At 44.3% G+C, this 19394-nt stretch overlaps 1 protein-coding gene across 1 annotated transcript in view; it reads left to right on the top strand.

Moving 5' to 3' along the window:
• LOC121887790 (piezo-type mechanosensitive ion channel component 2-like) overlaps positions 1–19394 on the top strand; it is a 73758-nt gene that overhangs the window by 39311 nt on the left and 15053 nt on the right. The window contains exons 15-40 of the mRNA XM_042398770.1: positions 959–1037; positions 1140–1234; positions 2086–2285; positions 2364–2521; positions 2596–2772; positions 2868–2981; positions 3077–3277; positions 3359–3563; positions 4508–4609; positions 5175–5352; positions 6927–7013; positions 9992–10148; positions 10492–10588; positions 11010–11175; positions 11258–11347; positions 11735–11823; positions 11924–11986; positions 12066–12178; positions 13571–13691; positions 14733–14801; positions 15108–15993; positions 16087–16371; positions 16451–16552; positions 17536–17692; positions 17774–17956; positions 18038–18218. Coding sequence (XP_042254704.1) covers positions 959–1037; positions 1140–1234; positions 2086–2285; positions 2364–2521; positions 2596–2772; positions 2868–2981; positions 3077–3277; positions 3359–3563; positions 4508–4609; positions 5175–5352; positions 6927–7013; positions 9992–10148; positions 10492–10588; positions 11010–11175; positions 11258–11347; positions 11735–11823; positions 11924–11986; positions 12066–12178; positions 13571–13691; positions 14733–14801; positions 15108–15993; positions 16087–16371; positions 16451–16552; positions 17536–17692; positions 17774–17956; positions 18038–18218 — 4355 coding nt within the window. The remainder of the gene's footprint in view (positions 1–958; positions 1038–1139; positions 1235–2085; positions 2286–2363; positions 2522–2595; positions 2773–2867; positions 2982–3076; positions 3278–3358; positions 3564–4507; positions 4610–5174; positions 5353–6926; positions 7014–9991; positions 10149–10491; positions 10589–11009; positions 11176–11257; positions 11348–11734; positions 11824–11923; positions 11987–12065; positions 12179–13570; positions 13692–14732; positions 14802–15107; positions 15994–16086; positions 16372–16450; positions 16553–17535; positions 17693–17773; positions 17957–18037; positions 18219–19394) is intronic.

The following is a 19394-nucleotide window of genomic DNA, read 5'->3' as shown; positions in this document are numbered from 1 at the left end:
TACACACAGGTACACATAGGTACACACGGGTACAAACTGGTACACACTGGTACACACAGGTACACACAGGTTCACACAGGTTCACACAGGTACACACAGGTTCACACAGGTACACACAGGTACACACAGGTTCACACAGGTACACACAGGTTCACACGGGTACACACAGCTTCATACAGGTACACACAGGTACACACAGGTACACACAGGTACACACAGGTTCACACGGGTACACACAGCTTCATACAGGTACACACAGGTACACACAGGTACACACAGGTACACACAGGTTCACACAGGTACACACAGGTTCACACAGGTACACACAGGTTCACACGGGTACACACAGCTTCATACAGGTACACACAGGTACACACAGGTACACACAGGTACACACAGGTTCACACAGGTACACACAGGTTCACACAGGTTCACACAGGTTCACACAGGTACACACAGGTTCACACGGGTACACACAGCTTCATACAGGTACATACAGGTACACACAGGTACACACGGGTACACACAGGTTCATACAGGTACACACAGGTTCACACAGGTACACACGGGTACACACAGGTTCACATAGGTACACACGGGTACAAACTGGTACACACTGGTACACACAGGTACACACAGGTTCACACAGGTTCACACAGGTACACACAGGTTCACACAGGTACACACAGGTTCACACAGGTTCACACAGGTACACACAGGTTCACACAGGTACACACAGGTTCACACGGGTACACACAGCTTCATACAGGTACACACAGGTACACACGGGTACACACAGCTTCATACAGGTACACACAGGTACACACGGGTACACACAGGTACACACAGGTACACACAGGTTCACATAGGTACACACGGGTACAAACTGGTACACACTGGTACACACAGGTTCACACAGGTTTGACACGCCTCAGTTCTCATGTGTTTGTCTCTGCAGGTTGGAGGATCTTGGTTTGGAGAAGTTCTCGGTTCCTGTCCTCTTCACCAGGATCTTCATCCCTGCTGCATTCCTACTGGTCAGTCTGTCAGCTGGATGTGTCATCATCTCTTTTTTTCTAAACAGTTCGTGTCTCGTCATGTTGCTGCGGTAACAGAAAACTGTTTTCGTCATTCTGCAGGTTTGTATCATTCACCTCCATTACTTCCACGAGCCGTTCCTTCAACTGACTGACCTGCAAACTGTGGTGGACACACATAACAGCACTATCACCAGGTAACAAACGCACACCTGTAGACGGGTAGTCCCTCTACTTCTGCAACTAGTCCTTCTACCTCTGTAATGAGTCCCTCTACCCCTGAAATTAGTCCCTCCACCTCTGAAATGAGTCCCTCTACCCCTGTAACTAGTCCCTCTACTTCTGCAACTAGTCCCTCTGCCTCTGTAATGAGTCCCTCTACCTCTGTAACTAGTCCCTCTACCTCTGTAATGAGTCCCTCTACCTCTGTAACTAGTCCCTCTACCTCTGTAATGAGTCCCTCTACCTCTGTAACTAGTCCCTCTACCTCTGTAATGAGTCCCTCTACTTCTGCAACTAGTCCCTCTGCCTCTGTAATGAGTCCCTCTACCCCTGTAACTAGTCCCTCTACCTCTGTAATGAGTCCCTCTACTTCTGCAACTAGTCCCTCTGCCTCTGTAATGAGTCCCTCTACCTCTGTAACTAGTCCCTCTACCTCTGTAACTAGTCCCTCTACCTCTGTAATGAGTCCCTCTACCTCTGTAACTAGTCCCTCTACCTCTGTAATGAGTCCCTCTACCCCTGTAACTAGTCCCTCTGCCTCTGTAATGAGTCCCTCTATCTCTGTAATGAGTCCCTCTACCCCTGTAACTAGTCCCACTACTTCTGCAACTAGTCCCTATACCTATGTAACTAGTCCCTCCACCTCAGCAACTAGTCCCTCTGCCTCTAAAATGAGTACCTCTACCCCTCTAACTAGTCCCTCTACTTCTGCAACATGTCCCTCTGCTTCTGTAACTAGTCCGTCTACCTTTGCAACTAGTCCTTCGATCTCTGCAATCAGTCCCTCTCCTCACCTGTGCAAACCTGTCTCTCTCTCTCTCTGCAGGTTGGTCCACTCTGAGGGCAGCCTGGTCGACTTGTCAGTGGGTGGAGCTCCGCAGCTCCTCCTGGAGGAGGAGAAGAGGGAAGGACAGAGAAGGAAAGAGCAGGAGACCGGGGAGAAGTGGAGAAAGGAAGAACATGCAGATGAGGAGGAGGAGTACCCCTGTATGTTTGACAGGGAAACCCTGTCTGACCCTATAACAGGTAAACACACTGCAGCACACTTGTGAGAGATGAGATGAGTTGGAAACAGTAAACAGATTGCTGGTGTCCCGTCCTCAGTGCTGGGTTCTTGGAGGTTGGTGGTGGACCGTCTGTCTGTGCTGTTCCTGCGCCTCCTGCTCTCCCTACAGCGCCTGCAGTGCCTCCTCTGGTGGCTCCTGGAACTACACATTGTCAAGATTGTCTCCTCCTACATCATCTGGGTCTCTGTGAAAGAGGTCAGAGGTCTCTGAGCTGTGTTTCCTTTCTGATATACTGCCTGTCTGTCTCTCTGACCTGTCTGTTTCTCCAGGTGTGTGTGTTTAACCTGCTGTTCGTGGCGTGTGTGGGCGTTGCTCTGCCCTGCAGGGCATGGCGCCGCCTGCTGTCAGGAGTCTGCACAGTTTGGACCTGTGTTGTGACCGTCTGTAAGATGCTGTACCAGCTGAACGTCGTCCAGCCAATCAGATATTCTGTCAACTGCACCATGGTAACTGTGTGACCTGTCTATGTGGTCAATCACACAGTCTGACCTGTCATTCTGTCTGTCTGACCTGTCTGTTTCTCTAACCTGTCCTTCTGCAGCCAGGTAACTCCAGCACCGACCTGTCTGGCTCTCTTTTGTATTCTGGTCCAGTTGACCCTGCCCAGTGGGTGGGGCTTCGCAAGTCTGACGGAAATCTGCTTGACTACCTGAGGGTGAGGAGTGACATCATAACACAACCTACTGACGTTACAAAACCTGCTGACATCAGAACTTTCTAACATCACAACCTACTAATCTGTCTCTACAGTATAACCTGATGATGTTGGCGCTGTTAGCCTTCGAGGTGACCATTTATAGACACCAGGAGCTCTACCGTCTTCGCCACAACAAAGTCCTGCCCCCCACCCGAACGCTGTTCCATGACATCACCAGACGTCACCTTGATGACAGCGTGCTGAGCTGCACCAAGTACTTTCTGAACTACTTCTTCTACAAGTTCGGACTGGAGGTGAGACTGGCACGTTCTCTTAGCAACAACTTCCTCAATTCCTGTTAAAGGTTACCCACGTTCCTCCTCTCTGCTCTTCAGACCTGCTTCCTGTTGGCTGTTAATGTGATTGGTCAGCGGATGGATCTGTTTGCTGTAGGCCACGCCTTTGGCCTCATCACCATCCTGTTACAGCGAAGCAGGAAGCGCATCTCCTTAGCGTGGCCGAAGTACTGCTACTTCTTGTCCGGGCTGCTGTGTTTCCAGTACCTGCTGTGCATCGGACTCCCTCCTTCTACCTGTACAGGTACAACCTCCTTCTGCCTGCGCAGTTAAGACCTGCTTCTACCTGCACAGGTACAACCTCCTTCTGCCTGCGCAGTTAAGACCTGCTTCTACCTGCACAGGTAAGACCTCCTTCTGCCTGCGCAGGCAAGACCTGATTCTACCTGCACAGGTACAACCCCCTTACCTGCACAGGTACAACCTCCTCCTACCTGTGCAAGTAAGACCTCCTTCTGCCTGTGCAGGTACAACCTCCCTCTACCTGTGCAGGTACAACCTCCCTCTACCTGTGCAGGTAAGACCTCCTTCTGCCTGCGCAGGTACAACCTCCCTCTACCTGTGCAGGTAAGACCTCCTTCTGCCTGCACAGGTAAGACCTGCTTCTACCTGCACAGGTACAACCCCCTTACCTGCACAGTTACAACCTCCTCCTACCTGCGCAGGTACAACCTCCTTCTACCTGTGCAGGTAAGACCTCCTTCTACCTGTGCAGGTAAGACCTGCTTCTACCTGTGCAGGTACAACCTCCCTCTACCTGTGCAGGTACAACCTCCCTCTACCTGTGCAGGTACAACCTCCTTCTACCTGTGCAGGTACAACCTCCTCCTACCTATGCAGGTAAGACCTGCTTCTACCTGTGCAGGTACAACCTCCCTCTACCTGTGCAGGTACAACCTCCTTCTACCTGTGCAGGTACAACCTCCTCCTACCTGTGCAGGTAAGACCTGCTTCTACCTGTGCAGGTACAACCTCCTCCTACCTGTGCAGGTAAGACCTGCTTCTACCTGTGCAGGTAAGACCTGCTGTTGTCAGGTGGAATGAAACTGATTTCCATCTTTGGGATGAAATATATAACTTTGATCTGCAACGTTTGCAGAAGCAGATTTATGTATTGATTTATTGATTTATGTATTTTTTGATTAATTTATTGACTGATTGATAACATGATCTGTTTCATATTTTCAGATTATCCCTGGAGACCTCCGTCCCTCAACATGGACTCCAACGTGGTGAAATGGCTCTTCCTCCCTGATCACCTGACTCCCCCAAACCCACTCTTCCTCCTGTGTAAGATCATCATCATCACCATGAGTCTTCCCCTCTGAGACATCAAAGACAGGAGACACAAGTTTTTATAAAATGTGAAACTGTAATGTCTGACCCCTGACCTCTGACCTCTGACCCTTTGTTAACTATTTACTGATAGATATCAGGGAAGCAGCTCGCTAGATATTTTCAAAATAAAGCTAAAAACGTATTTCTTAGCCTTTAACTGGCTTTTGTCTCAGTCTGCTTCACACTTAAACACCACTGCACTTCTTATAAAATGTTGAATTTTACTTGACTTTATACATTCTATGTATTCCATATTTTAACTTTGTTTATTGTTGTTTATTATTTAATTTTATTATATATTCTATTTTCACTTTATTTGATCTTTTATCAAAATGTTTTATTTTCCCTTTTATGTACATTTATATGTTTTTATGGGCATTTTATGACTTTTATGTCTTTCTTGATTGACTTTGTGCCTGTAATTTCTTTTGCTGTAAAGCACTTTGAGCTACATTTTTTTGTATGAAAGGTTCTATACAAATAAAGTTATTATTTTTATTATTATTATTACCTGCAGATGACTTCCTGCTGCTGCTCGGAGCGTCGCTGCAGCTGCAGGTGTTCGAGGATGAGTTGCAGCCGGATGTTCAGCAGCTTGCAGGAGACAACAGCGAGCTGCAGGGAGACGACGGACAGATCTGTGATCCAACCACAAGCCTCCATCTCAACACGGTCCCCGACTTCCTGCTGTGCAGGTAAACCCCTCCCACTGAACACCTGTCTGTCTCTCTGAACACCTGTCTCTCTCTCTGAACACCTGTCTGTCTCTCTCTGAACACCTGTCTGTCTCTCTGAACACCTGTCTCTCTCTCTCTGAACACCTGTCTGTCTCTCTCTGAACACCTGTCTGTCTCTCTGAACACCTGTCTCTCTCTCTGAACACCTGTCTCTCTCTCTCTGAACACCTGTCTGTCTCTCTCTGAACACCTGTCTGTCTCTCTGAACACCTGTCTCTCTCTCTGAACACCTGTCTGTCTCTCTGAACACCTGTACGTCTCTCTCTGAACACCTGTCTGTCTCTCTGAACACCTGTCTGTCTCTCTCTGAACACCTGTCTGTCTCTCTGACCACCTGTCTGTCTCTCTGACCACCTGTCTGTCTCTCTGAACACCTGTCTGTCTCTCTGAACACCTGTCTGTCTCTCTCTGAACACCTGTCTGTCTCTCTGAACACCTGTCTGTCTCTCTCTGACCACCTGTCTGTCTCTCTGAACACCTGTCTGTCTCTCTCTGACCACCTGTCTGTCTCTCTGAACACCTGTCTGTCTCTCTGAACACCTGTCTCTCTCTCTGACCACCTGTCTGTCTCTCTGACCACCTGTCTGTCTCTCTGAACACCTGTCTGTCTCTCTGACCACCTGTCTGTCTCTCTGAACACCTGTCTCTCTCTCTGACCACCTGTCTGTCTCTCTGACCACCTGTCTGTCTCTCTGAACACCTGTCTGTCTCTCTGAACACCTGTCTGTCTCTCTGAACACCTGTCTCTCTCTCTGACCACCTGTCTCTCTCTCTGAACACCTGTCTGTCTCTCTGAACACCTGTCTCTCTCTCTCTGAACACCTGTCTGTCTCTCTGAACACCTGTCTGTCTCTCTCTGAACACCTGTCTGTCTCTCTCTGAACACCTGTCTCTCTCTCTCTCTGAACACCTGTCTGTCTCTCTGACCACCTGTCTGTCTCTCTGACCACCTGTCTGTCTCTCTGAACACCTGTCTGTCTCTCTGAACACCTGTCTCTCTCTCTCTGAACACCTGTCTGTCTCTCTGAACACCTGTCTGTCTCTCTGAACACCTGTCTCTCTCTCTCTCTGAACACCTGTCTGTCTCTCTCTGAACACCTGTCTCTCTCTCTCTCTGAACACCTGTCTGTCTCTCTGACCACCTGTCTGTCTCTCTGACCACCTGTCTGTCTCTCTGAACACCTGTCTGTCTCTCTGAACACCTGTCTCTCTCTCTCTGAACACCTGTCTGTCTCTCTGAACACCTGTCTCTCTCTCTCTGAACACCTGTCTGTCTCTCTGAACACCTGTCTGTCTCTCTCTGAACACCTGTCTCTCTCTCTCTGAACACCTGTCTGTCTCTCTGAACACCTGTCCCTCTCTCTGAACACCTGTCTGTCTCTCTGACCACCTGTCTCTCTCTCTGACCACCTGTCCGTCTCTCTGAACACCTGTCTCTCTCTCTGACCACCTGTCTCTCTCTCTGAACACCTGTCTGTCTCTCTGACCACCTGTCCCTCTCTCTGACCACCTGTCTGTCTCTGTGTCTGCAGGTCTTACCTGGACATGATGAAGGTGATAATCTTCAGCTACATGTTCTGGTTCGTCCTCACCATCATCTTCATCACTGGGACGACCAGGTGAGTGGGCGGAGCCACAGACCAGTCAGACTTTGAGTTGAATTTCAACTCTGTGAATGTCAACATATGGGAATATATATATATTGTTCTATATAATAGAACAATTTATTAACGATCTAATCTCTATTAAATGGGAAAGGTATCAATTAATACCCAATGTTCAGGATGCCTTCTGGGTTCACTCAGGTAATAGACAGACAGACTCCGACTCTGGATTAATGCAGAATTTACAGGTCAGGCAGAGGGATGAAGCTCGGGTAACTAAGAAATATCTCCTAGACCATGACCTGCAATGCTAAATGTAATTATTAGCCTATAAAGAATGTCTTTAATTGCAATTATTTTAAAAATTCCAAACAATTCTGGAACAGTAAAAAAAACCTAATAAAAACTTAAGATAAATGTCCTATTAATCAAATAAGAGATGTCAATACAATAGCTCATGACTCTATCTATTGCTGATTTAATACCTGACTCTTCCTACACTGATAGTTTCAATAATATTTCATCTTGTCACAGCACCTTCTCCTTTATGGAAATAACACCTACAGAAGTTCTGAATGCTATCAAACAACCACGTGTGAGTGGTGGTGCAGGACTTGATGGGATTGAATCCAGATATATTAAATTAGCCTCTTGCATTCTCATGTACTGACTTGTTTAACATGTCCTTGATCCAAATAATTATATACCTATATTGATAATCTATTCTGTTGCTGAAGTATTTGAAATCTAATCTTTATTAAGTTATCACAGTGTTTTAATCCAGAGTTAGACCTAATCAATCAACAACTACTGCTCTCTTAAAACCCACTAATGTAATCTTACAGGGGTTCTTTTTTATTGATCTCATGAAGACTTTTGATTTGGTTGATCACTACCTGCTCTTAGATAAGCTTTATGTAGTCGGTCTATCTCAAAATGCATTATTATGGTTTAACTCTTATTTATATAATAGAAATCAATGTGTTGTCCTTAAATTGAGTAAGTCTAACAGGTCCACTTCCTTTCTGTATTTTCATTAATGATTGTTATTTGTAATGTGGACTTGAATTGAGATGAATGAAAAGGATATATTGAAGCTGGCTGAGGAAATGTGCTAGTTTCGATCTAGAAACTCTTTTACACTTAGTTTCTGAAAGAAACTTACATTACCATTTCTTACCTATACCAGTGTCGTTTATCAAACTGCGTCCAGAATTCTTCCCCTTAGTACAGCACACAATAATCTCTGTAGATTTCCTCTTATGTGTTCCTTTAGTATTCATCCTTTTATAATATGAATTCACTTAAAGCTATAATATGTAACTATTCTGCATTAAAATGTCTAAAAACAACTAGACCTATGTCATATATTTTGTTTAGTTGTGTACTTACATTATCTCAGATGTTTCCAACAAACTCAGAGAAATCTGTAATTTTAATCACGGTAACAATCCGTTTCATTTGGTCGCCTGTCGATGGCGTCATACCTCCTCTACCAAAGAGTAAACACACACAAGATGCATACGGCGGCGCTGTGTTTGTCCACAACAATTGCATCAACTAGAGAGTAAACACCTACATGATAATACATTGGTGTTGTGGCCACAACGGTGTCTGCCAAAGAGTTTATGCACACTAGATAATACGTTGGTGCTGTGGTTGTTTGATAGAAACGGTTATAAATTGACTTTTATCGGTTTGAAGTCACATTTTTATGATCAACTTTTTAGATTGGTCGTTTTTAACTATATATTTTAACCAGATGAAGAATTTTAGTCGGACACTAGATCTTAAGTTATCAGAGAAACAAGCTGGGCAAACGTTAGCATCAGCTCAGCTAACAGCCCCGTCAGAGAAACACTCATTTTTAATGTGAAACTGCTTTATTCAATGTTTTTCCCTGTTTTAAGACCTCTGCGGATAATTCGCCGCCATCACACTCCGTCTTTTGTTATTGTTTTGATTGAGCGGCAGAAATTACATATTGTGTGTTTAAATGGCCTCCAGTCAAGAATGAATAAGAAGACACATTCATTGACTGCAACTCTTCTTTAAATGCGTACATTTAAATTATCCTCATTACCTACAACAGCTTTTTTTACACAATACTTCTCCAGTCCAACTGTCACTGAGACTTAAGCATTTATGTTTAAGTCTCCTTCAGACTGGAATAACTTACCTTCAAACATCATTTCACACGATTAAAAATGGTTTGTCTTCTTATTCTGAGATAAATTGAACATGTTTCAGATGATGCTATATACAATATACAATACACTCTATATTCTATATTTGTTATTCTTTATTATATTTTTGCTGGGCAGCCTCTCTGTGTCCATCTAGTGGTTCTGTTCACCAATGTACTCGTCTCTCTAATGTTTGTCCTGGTTGTTGTGTGTCTGTTGAATTGTTGATTGTTGACTTGTTTTTTCTTTCCTATTACTTTATCGTCTTTGTGTTTGTATTGTATGTAAGCCCCCCCCCCCCCCCCCCCCGTAAACAAACAAGATGGTTCATCTCAAGGTGTCCTAATGAATAAACTTGGATTAATGTGTGAGAACGTAATGAAATCATTGTTTTATAAAAACCTGAATAGGTCGATCAAAAACTTTTTGATAAAAGTGAAAATTAGAGAAAACTAAAGAAAAATGTTGAAACTAAATAATTCGGGGTAAACCTAAATAAGAGAGATTATAACCTCAGATTTGGAATTTCTGATTTAAACTTGAAATACAAAAAAAATGTTTCTGATTCTAAAACACGTTCACAGTCCGGCCGTCATGCTCATCAGCAGCATATCGCTGTTATGATTATTATTGATATGTATTAATTTTTTCATACTTATTATTGAAAAATGTTTTTGTAAAACTTCAAATCCAGATTCTGATCTCCATAGAAACATTCTGATTAATCCAGATTAAATCCCACAATTAATGTTTAAAACAACTTCCTGTTCCAGGATCAGTATCTTGTGTTTCTACTTCCTGTTCCAGGATCAGTATCTTCTGTATGGGTTACCTGGTGGCCTGTTTCTACTTCCTGTTGGTGGGCGGAGACCTGCTGCTGAAACCAGTTAAATCTATCCTGGTGTACTGGGACTGTCTGATTGGCTACAATGTGTTTGTCATCACCATGAAGAATATTCTGTCGGTATGTTTAAATCTCAGGGTGTCTCTAACTTGAAGCTGTGTTGCAGTTCATCCAGTAGTGAGGCAATACTGGAAACCAGTGTGTCCAAGTTCAGAGTCTGTATGAGGAAATTTGAAAGCATTGCCAAAATTAGACTCTTTTCATCTCAGCACCCCTAAAAAATATAATTATTAATTATTATTATTATTTAACGAAATAATTTTTAGCCAATTAACTTCAGGTGTTGCAAACTTGTCTGAGTTGTAAATTGAGAATCAGAAATGATTTTAGCAGTGTGGACAGACAGGACATAAAGACATAAACCTCATAAGTCTGTCTGTCTCTCTCTCCACCTGTCTGTCAGATCCTGGCCTGTGGTTTCATTAAGTCATTGGTGTTGAATCACTGTTGGCTCATTCAGCTCTTCAGTCTGGCCTGCACCATAAAAGGATACACAAAACGTAAGTAAACTGTCTGCACGTCTGTTAATTATAGCTTCATATCACAATTAGGACAAACTGTATTTATAGTTTATATGGATCAGAGATGAGTTTGAGTCAAAACAGGCTTACGAATGAGACCAGTTTAGGTCACGATAGACTGGAGACTGAGAAACTGGACTGAGACCAATCCTCAGTCAAAACATCAAGTCTGTGATGAGTCATAGTCAAGATGGAGAATGAGTCAAAACACACAGCACAGACGTGTTGACTCAATGACTCAAGACTGAGACGAGTCAGTGAGATTAAATTAAGACCAATTCTGAGTCCAAACACCAAAATTTAGACGAGTCTTAGAAAAAACTCGAAACCAAGACGAATCCAAGTCAAAACAAGCAGAGCAGTAAACAGTGTGTATTTGTTGTTTACACGTTGTGTTCAGCTGAACAGCAGAGCAGTAAACAATGCGAGTTGCCGAGTGATGAGGCGGGAATCATCTGGGACGGCGTCTGTTTCTGTTTCCTGCTGCTGCAGAGGAGAGTGTTCAGGAGTCACTACTTCCTGTATGTGGTTCTGGACCTGCAGAATACACAGCTGCTGGCCTCCAGGTACACACACCGTACACATAATACACACGTAATACACACACACACACACACCTCATATGATGTGATGATGTCCTGTGGTCAGGGGGGCGGAGCTCTTCGAGGCGTCCACAGTGAAGGCGGTCAGAGCGAGGCTGCAGGTGGAGAAGACATCTATGGACCTGCTGAAGAGACAGTGAGACACTGAACTTCTTCTTTACTTTCTTCACCACGACTCACATGTTCTCCTCTTCTCCTCCTCGTGTGATGTCATTGGCTGTTACCATGGAAACGCGGCTCTTACTTAATAATAATAATACATTTTATTTACACAGCAAGTTGTAAAGTAAAACAACACACTAGAAGGCAGCACAGTGACCTCTGAGCTAAGAGCCGTTTTTCCATGGTAACAGTCAGCATTACCATGGCAACAAGTGATAACTTGAGTCTAGACAGCCTCGAGACAATGCAGGGCTACAAGTCTTTTATATTTATATTTTTGATATGACATTGGATCGGGTGTGGAGCAGGTGTGGGCGGACTCACCTCTGCTGTGATTCAACCACTTCCTGTCTGTTTCCAGGATGGAGAGGATTAAATCCCGCCAGCAGAAGTTCCGCAGAGGAAAAGAGAAGCTGCTTAGTTTGACCCAGGACAGCTTCCATACTGATGGTCTGTAAACAAACACACCTGTCTGTTTCCATGGTAACAGGGGGGAGGAAATGAGGTGTGATTCTACCTTTTTGAATTTAATTAATGTTTTAATTTATAGGTGAAGAAAACAGGAAGGGGCAGCAGAAGGAGTGGTGGAGACCCTGGGTGAACCACGCCTCCAGTGAGTCACATGACCTCTGACATCATCACTCATCTTTCACCTTTCATTTAATGTTTTCTGTCCGCCTGTCTGTCTGCAGTGGTGAGGAGTGGCGACTACTACCTGTTTGAGACAGACAGTGAGGAGGAGGAAGAGGAGAAGAAGGAGGAAGAGGAGAAGGAGGAGGAGCTTCCTCAGAAATCAGCCTTTCAGGTGAGAATATCTGCGGCTTGCAGCTCATCTGCTGATGTGTGAATATGAAGAAGGTTATATCTCACCTCAGAGTCCAGGGCTGTCAACAATCTGCTGAAGAAGAACATATGATATGGTTGAAAGCTCCAGGACAGCTACAAATTGAATAAGTGAATTGGGAAAGTAGAGGAAGAAGTCGTCTGCATATAAAGATACTCTAAGTCCATTCTATGGAGGACCACAGGAGCTTTCCCCAGGGAACTCAGTTCCTCCTCCTGCTTTTCCACCAGAGGAACCAGGGTTTAAAAGAAGCTCCAGGGAGATTGTTTTACCCCCAAACAGTCCCTAGTGGGGGGGGGGGGGTTACTTTCCAAAAGTACAGGAACTTTCATTTATTCATTACATCCAACTCATGCAGCAGGAAATACAAAGAACAACAGGACACATCTGTATTGTTGTTTCCCCATGTGAATAATTCCTCATGCTGTCCCTCCAGGTAATTGTGATTTTGCGATTGCAATAATTATTGCAAATTCAAGAAATCTCCACAATATTTGCAAGAGTTTGCAATTTTTCTAAATTACCACAACTTTTCCACATGAAATGTCCAAATCAATAGACCGCCTGTGATTTTGACCATTTGTGGCATTTGGTGTCGTGGTAACTTTCGGTATGTCACTGCGTCAAGTGATAACACATGACTCTTCATTGGTACTAGTTTAATTAAATAAATTATTTTCCTTTGCTTGCAATTTTTCTGAATTCCCACAATTTTACCACAAAAAGAGCTCATAAAACATCACAAATTGTATCACAACTTTTGAGAAAAGCTGCTGCAAAATCGTTTCAAAATCAAGCATTTTCGGCTGCAATAATCCAAAAACCCTGTAGGGACTGGTCATGGGTCTAATCTCCAGGCTCTACCTGGTTCCTCAACAGGGACTTTTGGTTCCAAGTTTAGTTCCTGAGATTAATTACTCTGGCCCCAAAGTACCTGAACTTTTGGTCAAAACAGGGCTTTTAAGCCTAACCCTGCCACCCATACTGCCACATCATAGTACAGTCCACATGCTCCTTAATGTCAACCAATCAGGGCAGGGCTGAGAGCTGAAGACCAATCACAGACTGCCACCAGAGATCAGTGTAGAGCTGCTCTGTCTACATCTTTACACAAGCTTCCTGTTTTCTCAGTGATAACATCATCTACATTTTGATAACAGTAAAAAATCAAGTGTGTCATTGAGAATCATTTCAGATTCGTAAAGGAGTGATTGACTAGTCAGGGGGATGAAATCGCTGCTTTTCTGAAGAGTGAAAAAACATAAACCTACTATGAGATTTTTAGTGATAAACTTTACAAATTTAAATACAGTTCTGAGTAAATGTTCTTTGCTGTGTGTCACTGTCTGTCAGTTTGTCTATCACGCCTGGATCACTGACTCCAGAACAGCAATGAGAGCTCGTAGCAACCAAAAGAAACTGTGGAAGAAGAACTCCTCCGAACAAAGGAACAGGAGAGAGGAGAAGAGAGGAGGTGAGGACGAGGAGGAGGGGGAGGTTATGGAGAAGATACTGCAGTGATTTTCTATATTATTCTTTTTGTCAACAAATCTCATGTTTGGATGCAAACCAACAACAATCTACTAACAAGTATTGTGTGTGTATCAAAGCCTGATATATCTGATTCCTCCGTTGTTGTCCAGAAACTATTAAAAACACGTCAGTGAGTCTCACCGCTGCTCTGGGTGACATGTTCCTTCATCATGAAGAGTTTGGGCACGTTAGTTTGTTTGGAAACAGCTCCAAAGACTAAACAGCGATCACGTTTTCAGTCAAATCAGATGTCATGTTTTGTCTGACCAGCAGTGCAAAACCACAAAATAATATAAATGTTAACAGAAGAAAAAGTGCAGCGGTGTGGCTCATAGACATGTAATAGTCAGTTAATAGTTTTTGGACAACAGCAGAGGTCCATGGCACAGATGAATAAGGTATGTCAGGCTTTGGATACACACACAATACTTGTTAGTAAATCAGTTCATTGTTGGTTTGGCTCCAAACATGAAGAAAAATATAGAAAATCACCAGAATGATCCTTTAAAGAGATATCTGAAGTTCTCTGACAGAATAACACAAACAGTTCTCAGTGTTAGTTTGATTAAATGATTTTGTTATTTATATAATTTGTGTTTATATCTAAAGTTTAAAGGTGAAAGCAACAAAAAACGATTGGAACAGGAAGAAAGCTCAAGTTTATTCATAAAGCACTTGACCGTACAAAAGCAGCTCAAAGTACATTATAGAGTGTAAACACAGATACAGACAAAACAGTCATCTGAACAATCTGTCAGAGGCTGGATGCATTTGTCAGAACTGAAGAAGCTTTTGGGTTCAGAGAAACATCTTCAGGAATCTACAGAAGCTGCCTTCAACTCAGAATGTTAAACATATTTCATCAGTCTTTATTAAAAGTACCTGTGTGACACTGAAGTCTCAAGTCGGATATAGAGTTGTGTGTCATCTGCATATCTGTGTTAGCGAATCAGCAGTTACCTGTGACTCCTCCTTCCCGCAGCTGGAGTTATGGAGGTGACGGAGGAGTCGGAGGGGGATGGAGAGGAGGAGGATGGAGAGGAGGAACCAGGTAGGATCCCCTCCTGTAATAATTAATACCTTCTGCTGCTGTATGTTATTATTTCACGCTGTATTCTGAGCGTGTTTGGCACCAACATTTCCATCAGGATGAATGATGAGTTTCAGCTGCAGGTTGTGAACATTAATTAAACTCTCAGACAGCAGATTTAGTTCTTTATATTATGTATTTTAGTTACTTTGAAAGGTTGAAAGCTGAACATAAACAGGATGAGTGTTGAGAATGAATCTGTCACCTAGCAGCAGTTGTAAACCTGTGAAATGTGTTCAGGTGTTCAGGTCAAGTGGTATGTTTCAGACACGGTGCTGCGTCGGTTCTCCAACACTCTGCGGTTCTGTTGGGTTCTGCTGTCAGCTCTGCTGGACTCTCTGACTGCTTGGCTCAGAGGTTTGTGTCAGGAACACATTGACATCTCCACCGTCCTCCGCATCGAGCATTGCATGCTGACCCAGCAGGCTAAACAGGTACTCAGGACTACAGTTCCCTACAGCTGGGAGGGTTTTAAACTACAACATCCTATTTATCAGCTGTTTGTCTATTTATTTGTCTGTTTTTTTCAGGGTAAAGTGCCCTCCAGGGAGGCGATCCACGTTTACTACCAGGAGCAGATGCTGAAAACCTCCAGAGAGTCAGGCCTGGACTATAGTACCCATGATGCCGAAGGGCAGACATCAGCAGAGGAAGGAGGGGTGGAGGAAGAAGAAGAGGAGGGAAGAAGTCCTGAAACATACGAAGAAGAAACAGAAGGACCAAAAACAAAGGAGGAACCAGAACCAGTATCAGTAGGAGGTCCAGGTGTAACACAAACAGCACCAGCAGGAGGTGACCTGGGTCAGACAGAACCAGGACCGGCAGGAGGTGACCGGGGTCAAACAGATCCAGGACCAGCAGGAGGTGATCTGGGTCAAACAGAACCAAGACCGGCTGGAGGTGTCCCAGGTCAAAGAGAACCAGGACCAGTATCAGGAGAAGCTGGTCCTGATGACGCAGCCTCTGGAGTTAAGCCAGCTTCAGGAGCAGCAGGAGGTGACCCAGGACCAGAACCAGGACAGGCAGTGGAAGTTGAAGATTACCCAGAATGCCTGGTGGCTAAAACCAGCCAAAGATGGCGACCCAGACTGTCCCGGATGCAGCGGGTTGAATCTTCATCTTCAGAGGATCTGAGCCTCAGTTGTACTCTCAGGTCAGTCCTGAAGGTAACATAATTAGTGATTGATTATTGATTTTAATTGTCTGTGTTTTGGATGGTATCAAGTATCTCTGTCTGTTCAAACAGCAGCGGACAATCAATCCAACAACTTCCTGTCACCACACAACCGATGAACACCTTCACTGGTGCCTCCTCCCCCACCTCCCCCTGTTCCCTGCTCCTCCCTCCCTCCTACAGCCTCGCTCTGGGTCTTGACCTCCAGGGGGACGAGGCAGGGTCCGGATTCAGGAGGCAGCTGCTGGTTCAGACACAGACGGAGGGGAGTCACTTCCTGTCTGAGTCCACCTCCACTTCCTGTCCACTGGCGTCTCGTACTCAGGAGCTGACGGCAAGCGAGCTGCTGAGAAACAGGTGAGGACAGGTGAGTCCCAGACTTCATTCACCTGTAAACTGCTGCTGATGGTTCACACTCTGCTTCTTTGTGGTCCAGGACTTTCTACAACGAGGAGTTGGAGGCATCCGACCATTTCAATGGAAACCAACCCCAGCTGCTCCAGCTGTGCTACGCCCTCTACAACATCCTTGCAGCCAGGTAACATCCTCAGAGTCAAGTAACGTCCTCAGAGTCAGGTAACGTCCTCAGAGTCAGTTAACGTCCTCAGAGTCAGGTAACGTTCTCAGAGTCAGGTAACGTTCTCAGAGTCAGGTAATGTTCTCAGAGTCAGTTAACGTCCTCAGAGTCAGTTAACGTCCTCAGAGTCAGGTAATGTCCTCAGAGTCAGGTAACGTTCTCAGAGTCAGGTAACGTTCTCAGAGTCAGGTAACGTTCTCAGAGTCAGGTAACGTCCTCAGAGTCAGGTAACGTTCTCAGAGTCAGGTAATGTCCTCAGAGTCAGGTAATGTCCTCAGAGTCAGGTAACGTTCTCAGAGTCAGGTAATGTCCTCAGAGTCAGGTAACGTTCTCACAGTCAGGTAACGTCCTCAGAGTCAGGTAACGTTCTCAGAGTCAGTTAACGTCCTCACAGTCAGGTAACGTTCTCAGAGTCAGGTAACGTTCTCACAGTCAGGTAATGTCCTCAGAGTCAGGTAACGTTCTCACAGTCAGGTAACGTCCTCACAGTCAGGTAACGTTCTCAGAGTCAGGTAATGTCCTCAGAGTCAGGTAACGTCCTCAGAGTCAGTTAACGTCCTCAGAGTCAGTTAACGTCCTCAGAGTCAGTTAACGTCCTCAGAGTCAGGTAACGTCCTCAGAGTCAGGTAATGTCCTCAGAGTCAGGTAACGTTCTCAGAGTCAGGTAACGTCCTCAGAGTCAGGTAACGTTCTCAGAGTCAGGTAACGTCCTCAGAGTCAGTTAACGTTCTCAGAGTCAGGTAACGTCCTCAGAGTCAGGTAACGTCCTCAGAGTCAGGTAACGTTCTCAGAGTCAAGTAACGTCCTCAGAGTCAGGTAACGTCCTCAGAGTCAGGTAACGTCCTCAGAGTCAGGTAACGTTCTCAGAGTCAGTTAACGTTCTCAGAGTCAGGTAACGTTCTCAGAGTCAGATAATGACCTCGCCCTCCTGCCCCCCCCCCCAGGTCAGAGACAGTGTGTTACCTGGTCATCGTGTTGAACCACATGGTGTCTGCCAGCTGTCTCACATTGGTGCTTCCTGTCTTGGTGTTTCTCTGGGCAACGCTGTCCGTCCCTCGACCCAGTAAGACCTTCTGGATGACTGCCATCATCTACACCGAGGTTCCCACCTGTCTGCTGCATTTATTTCAGTTTACACTTATCTGTCAGCAGGTCTTACCTTCAGTCTGTCTGTCTCCTCAGGTTACCATAGTCATCAAGTATTTCTTCCAGTTCGGTTTCTTCCCGTTCAACCAGAAGCTAGAGGTGGACCGATCCAAACCGTTCCACCCCCCGAACATCCTGGGAGTGGAGAAGAAGGAAGGCTATGTCCTGTATGACCTGCTGCAGCTGCTCGCTTTATTCTACCACAGAGCCATACTCAAGGTAAAAACACTAAATTATTCTGCCAGTGAATGTGAACAGTATGTTGTGTTACTCCACCTTCCTCCTCCTCCTCCTCCACAGTGCCATGGACTATGGGACCAAACTGTTTCAACAGATACTGACACTCCCAGACACCATGACAACCAGGCAGACTACGCCCACGGTTCCACCTCCATCGACCCAGCCGACCCCACCAACACACTGCGGCGACGAGGACGGAGACGAACACGCTCCAGCTCCACCCAGCTGCGCTCTCCTGCAGGTAGAATCCAACACACCTTGAGGAGAGATCAAAGCTTCTGATCCAACATGTCTTTTAAAAAAACAGCTGTTGGAAAAGGGGATTGGTCTTATAATCATGGTCATCGTATACGCTACACTGAACACATATGATAACTTATTTATAGGAATAAAAATAACAATGTCCCCTGGATGGCACCCTTAGGAACGCCAAGTACATTTACTCAAGTACTGTATTTAAGCACAGTTTTGAGGTACTTGTACTTTACTTGAGTATTTCCATGTGATGCTACTTTCTACATTTCAGAGGGAAATATTGTACTTTCTACTCCACTACATTTATTTGACAGCTTTAGTTACTTTTCAGATGAAGATTTGACACAATGGATAATATAACAAGCTTTTAAAATACAACACATTGTTAAAGATGAAACCAGTGGTTTCCAACCTTTTTGTCTTTTGACGTCTTACAAAAAGCAGTGTGTAGTCGGGGTCACATTTCACATGTCTATGAGTTGTTAACAGCTCCACCAAATAGTGATTTTTCCCTCTAAACTTCTCACATGCTTTCATTTCAATAAATGTTCAAATGATCCAATATTTCAGCAAAAATCAAAAATTAGAGAAAAAGTCCAAAAACTGAAAACAGATTTGTGTATCAGAACTTTGTTTTTTCTTCTTTCCTCTCCCATTAATCATCTCACCACCCCTCAGATTTATCTGCTGACCCTTTGGAGGGGCCCGACCCCTAGGTTGGGAACCACTGGACTAAACCAGCTAACTGTATATAAAGTAGTGTAAACTAGCTCCACCTCCAGCAGCTACAACAGTAACATGCTGCTCTAACACTGATGCTTCACTATTAATAATCTAATGATGTCATATATAATAATATATCAGTCAGAGGGACCAAACCACTACTTTTACTGCAATACTTTAACTACATCAAGCTCATAATACTTATGTACTTTTACTGCAATACTTTAACTACATCAAGCTCATAATACTTATGTACTTTTACTGCAATACTTTAACTACATCAAGCTCATAATACTTATGTACTTTTACTGCAATACTTTAACTACATCAAGCTCATAATACTTATGTACTTTTACTGCAGTACTTTAACTCCATCAAGCTCATAATACTTATGTACTTTTACTGCAATACTTTAACTACATCAAGCTCATAATACTTA

The sequence above is a fragment of the Thunnus maccoyii genome, chromosome 21, assembly GCF_910596095.1.
Source record: "Thunnus maccoyii chromosome 21, fThuMac1.1, whole genome shotgun sequence".
In the NCBI taxonomy this organism is placed as follows: Eukaryota; Metazoa; Chordata; class Actinopteri; order Scombriformes; family Scombridae; genus Thunnus; species Thunnus maccoyii.
This window is presented reverse-complemented; position numbering and strand designations above follow the sequence as displayed.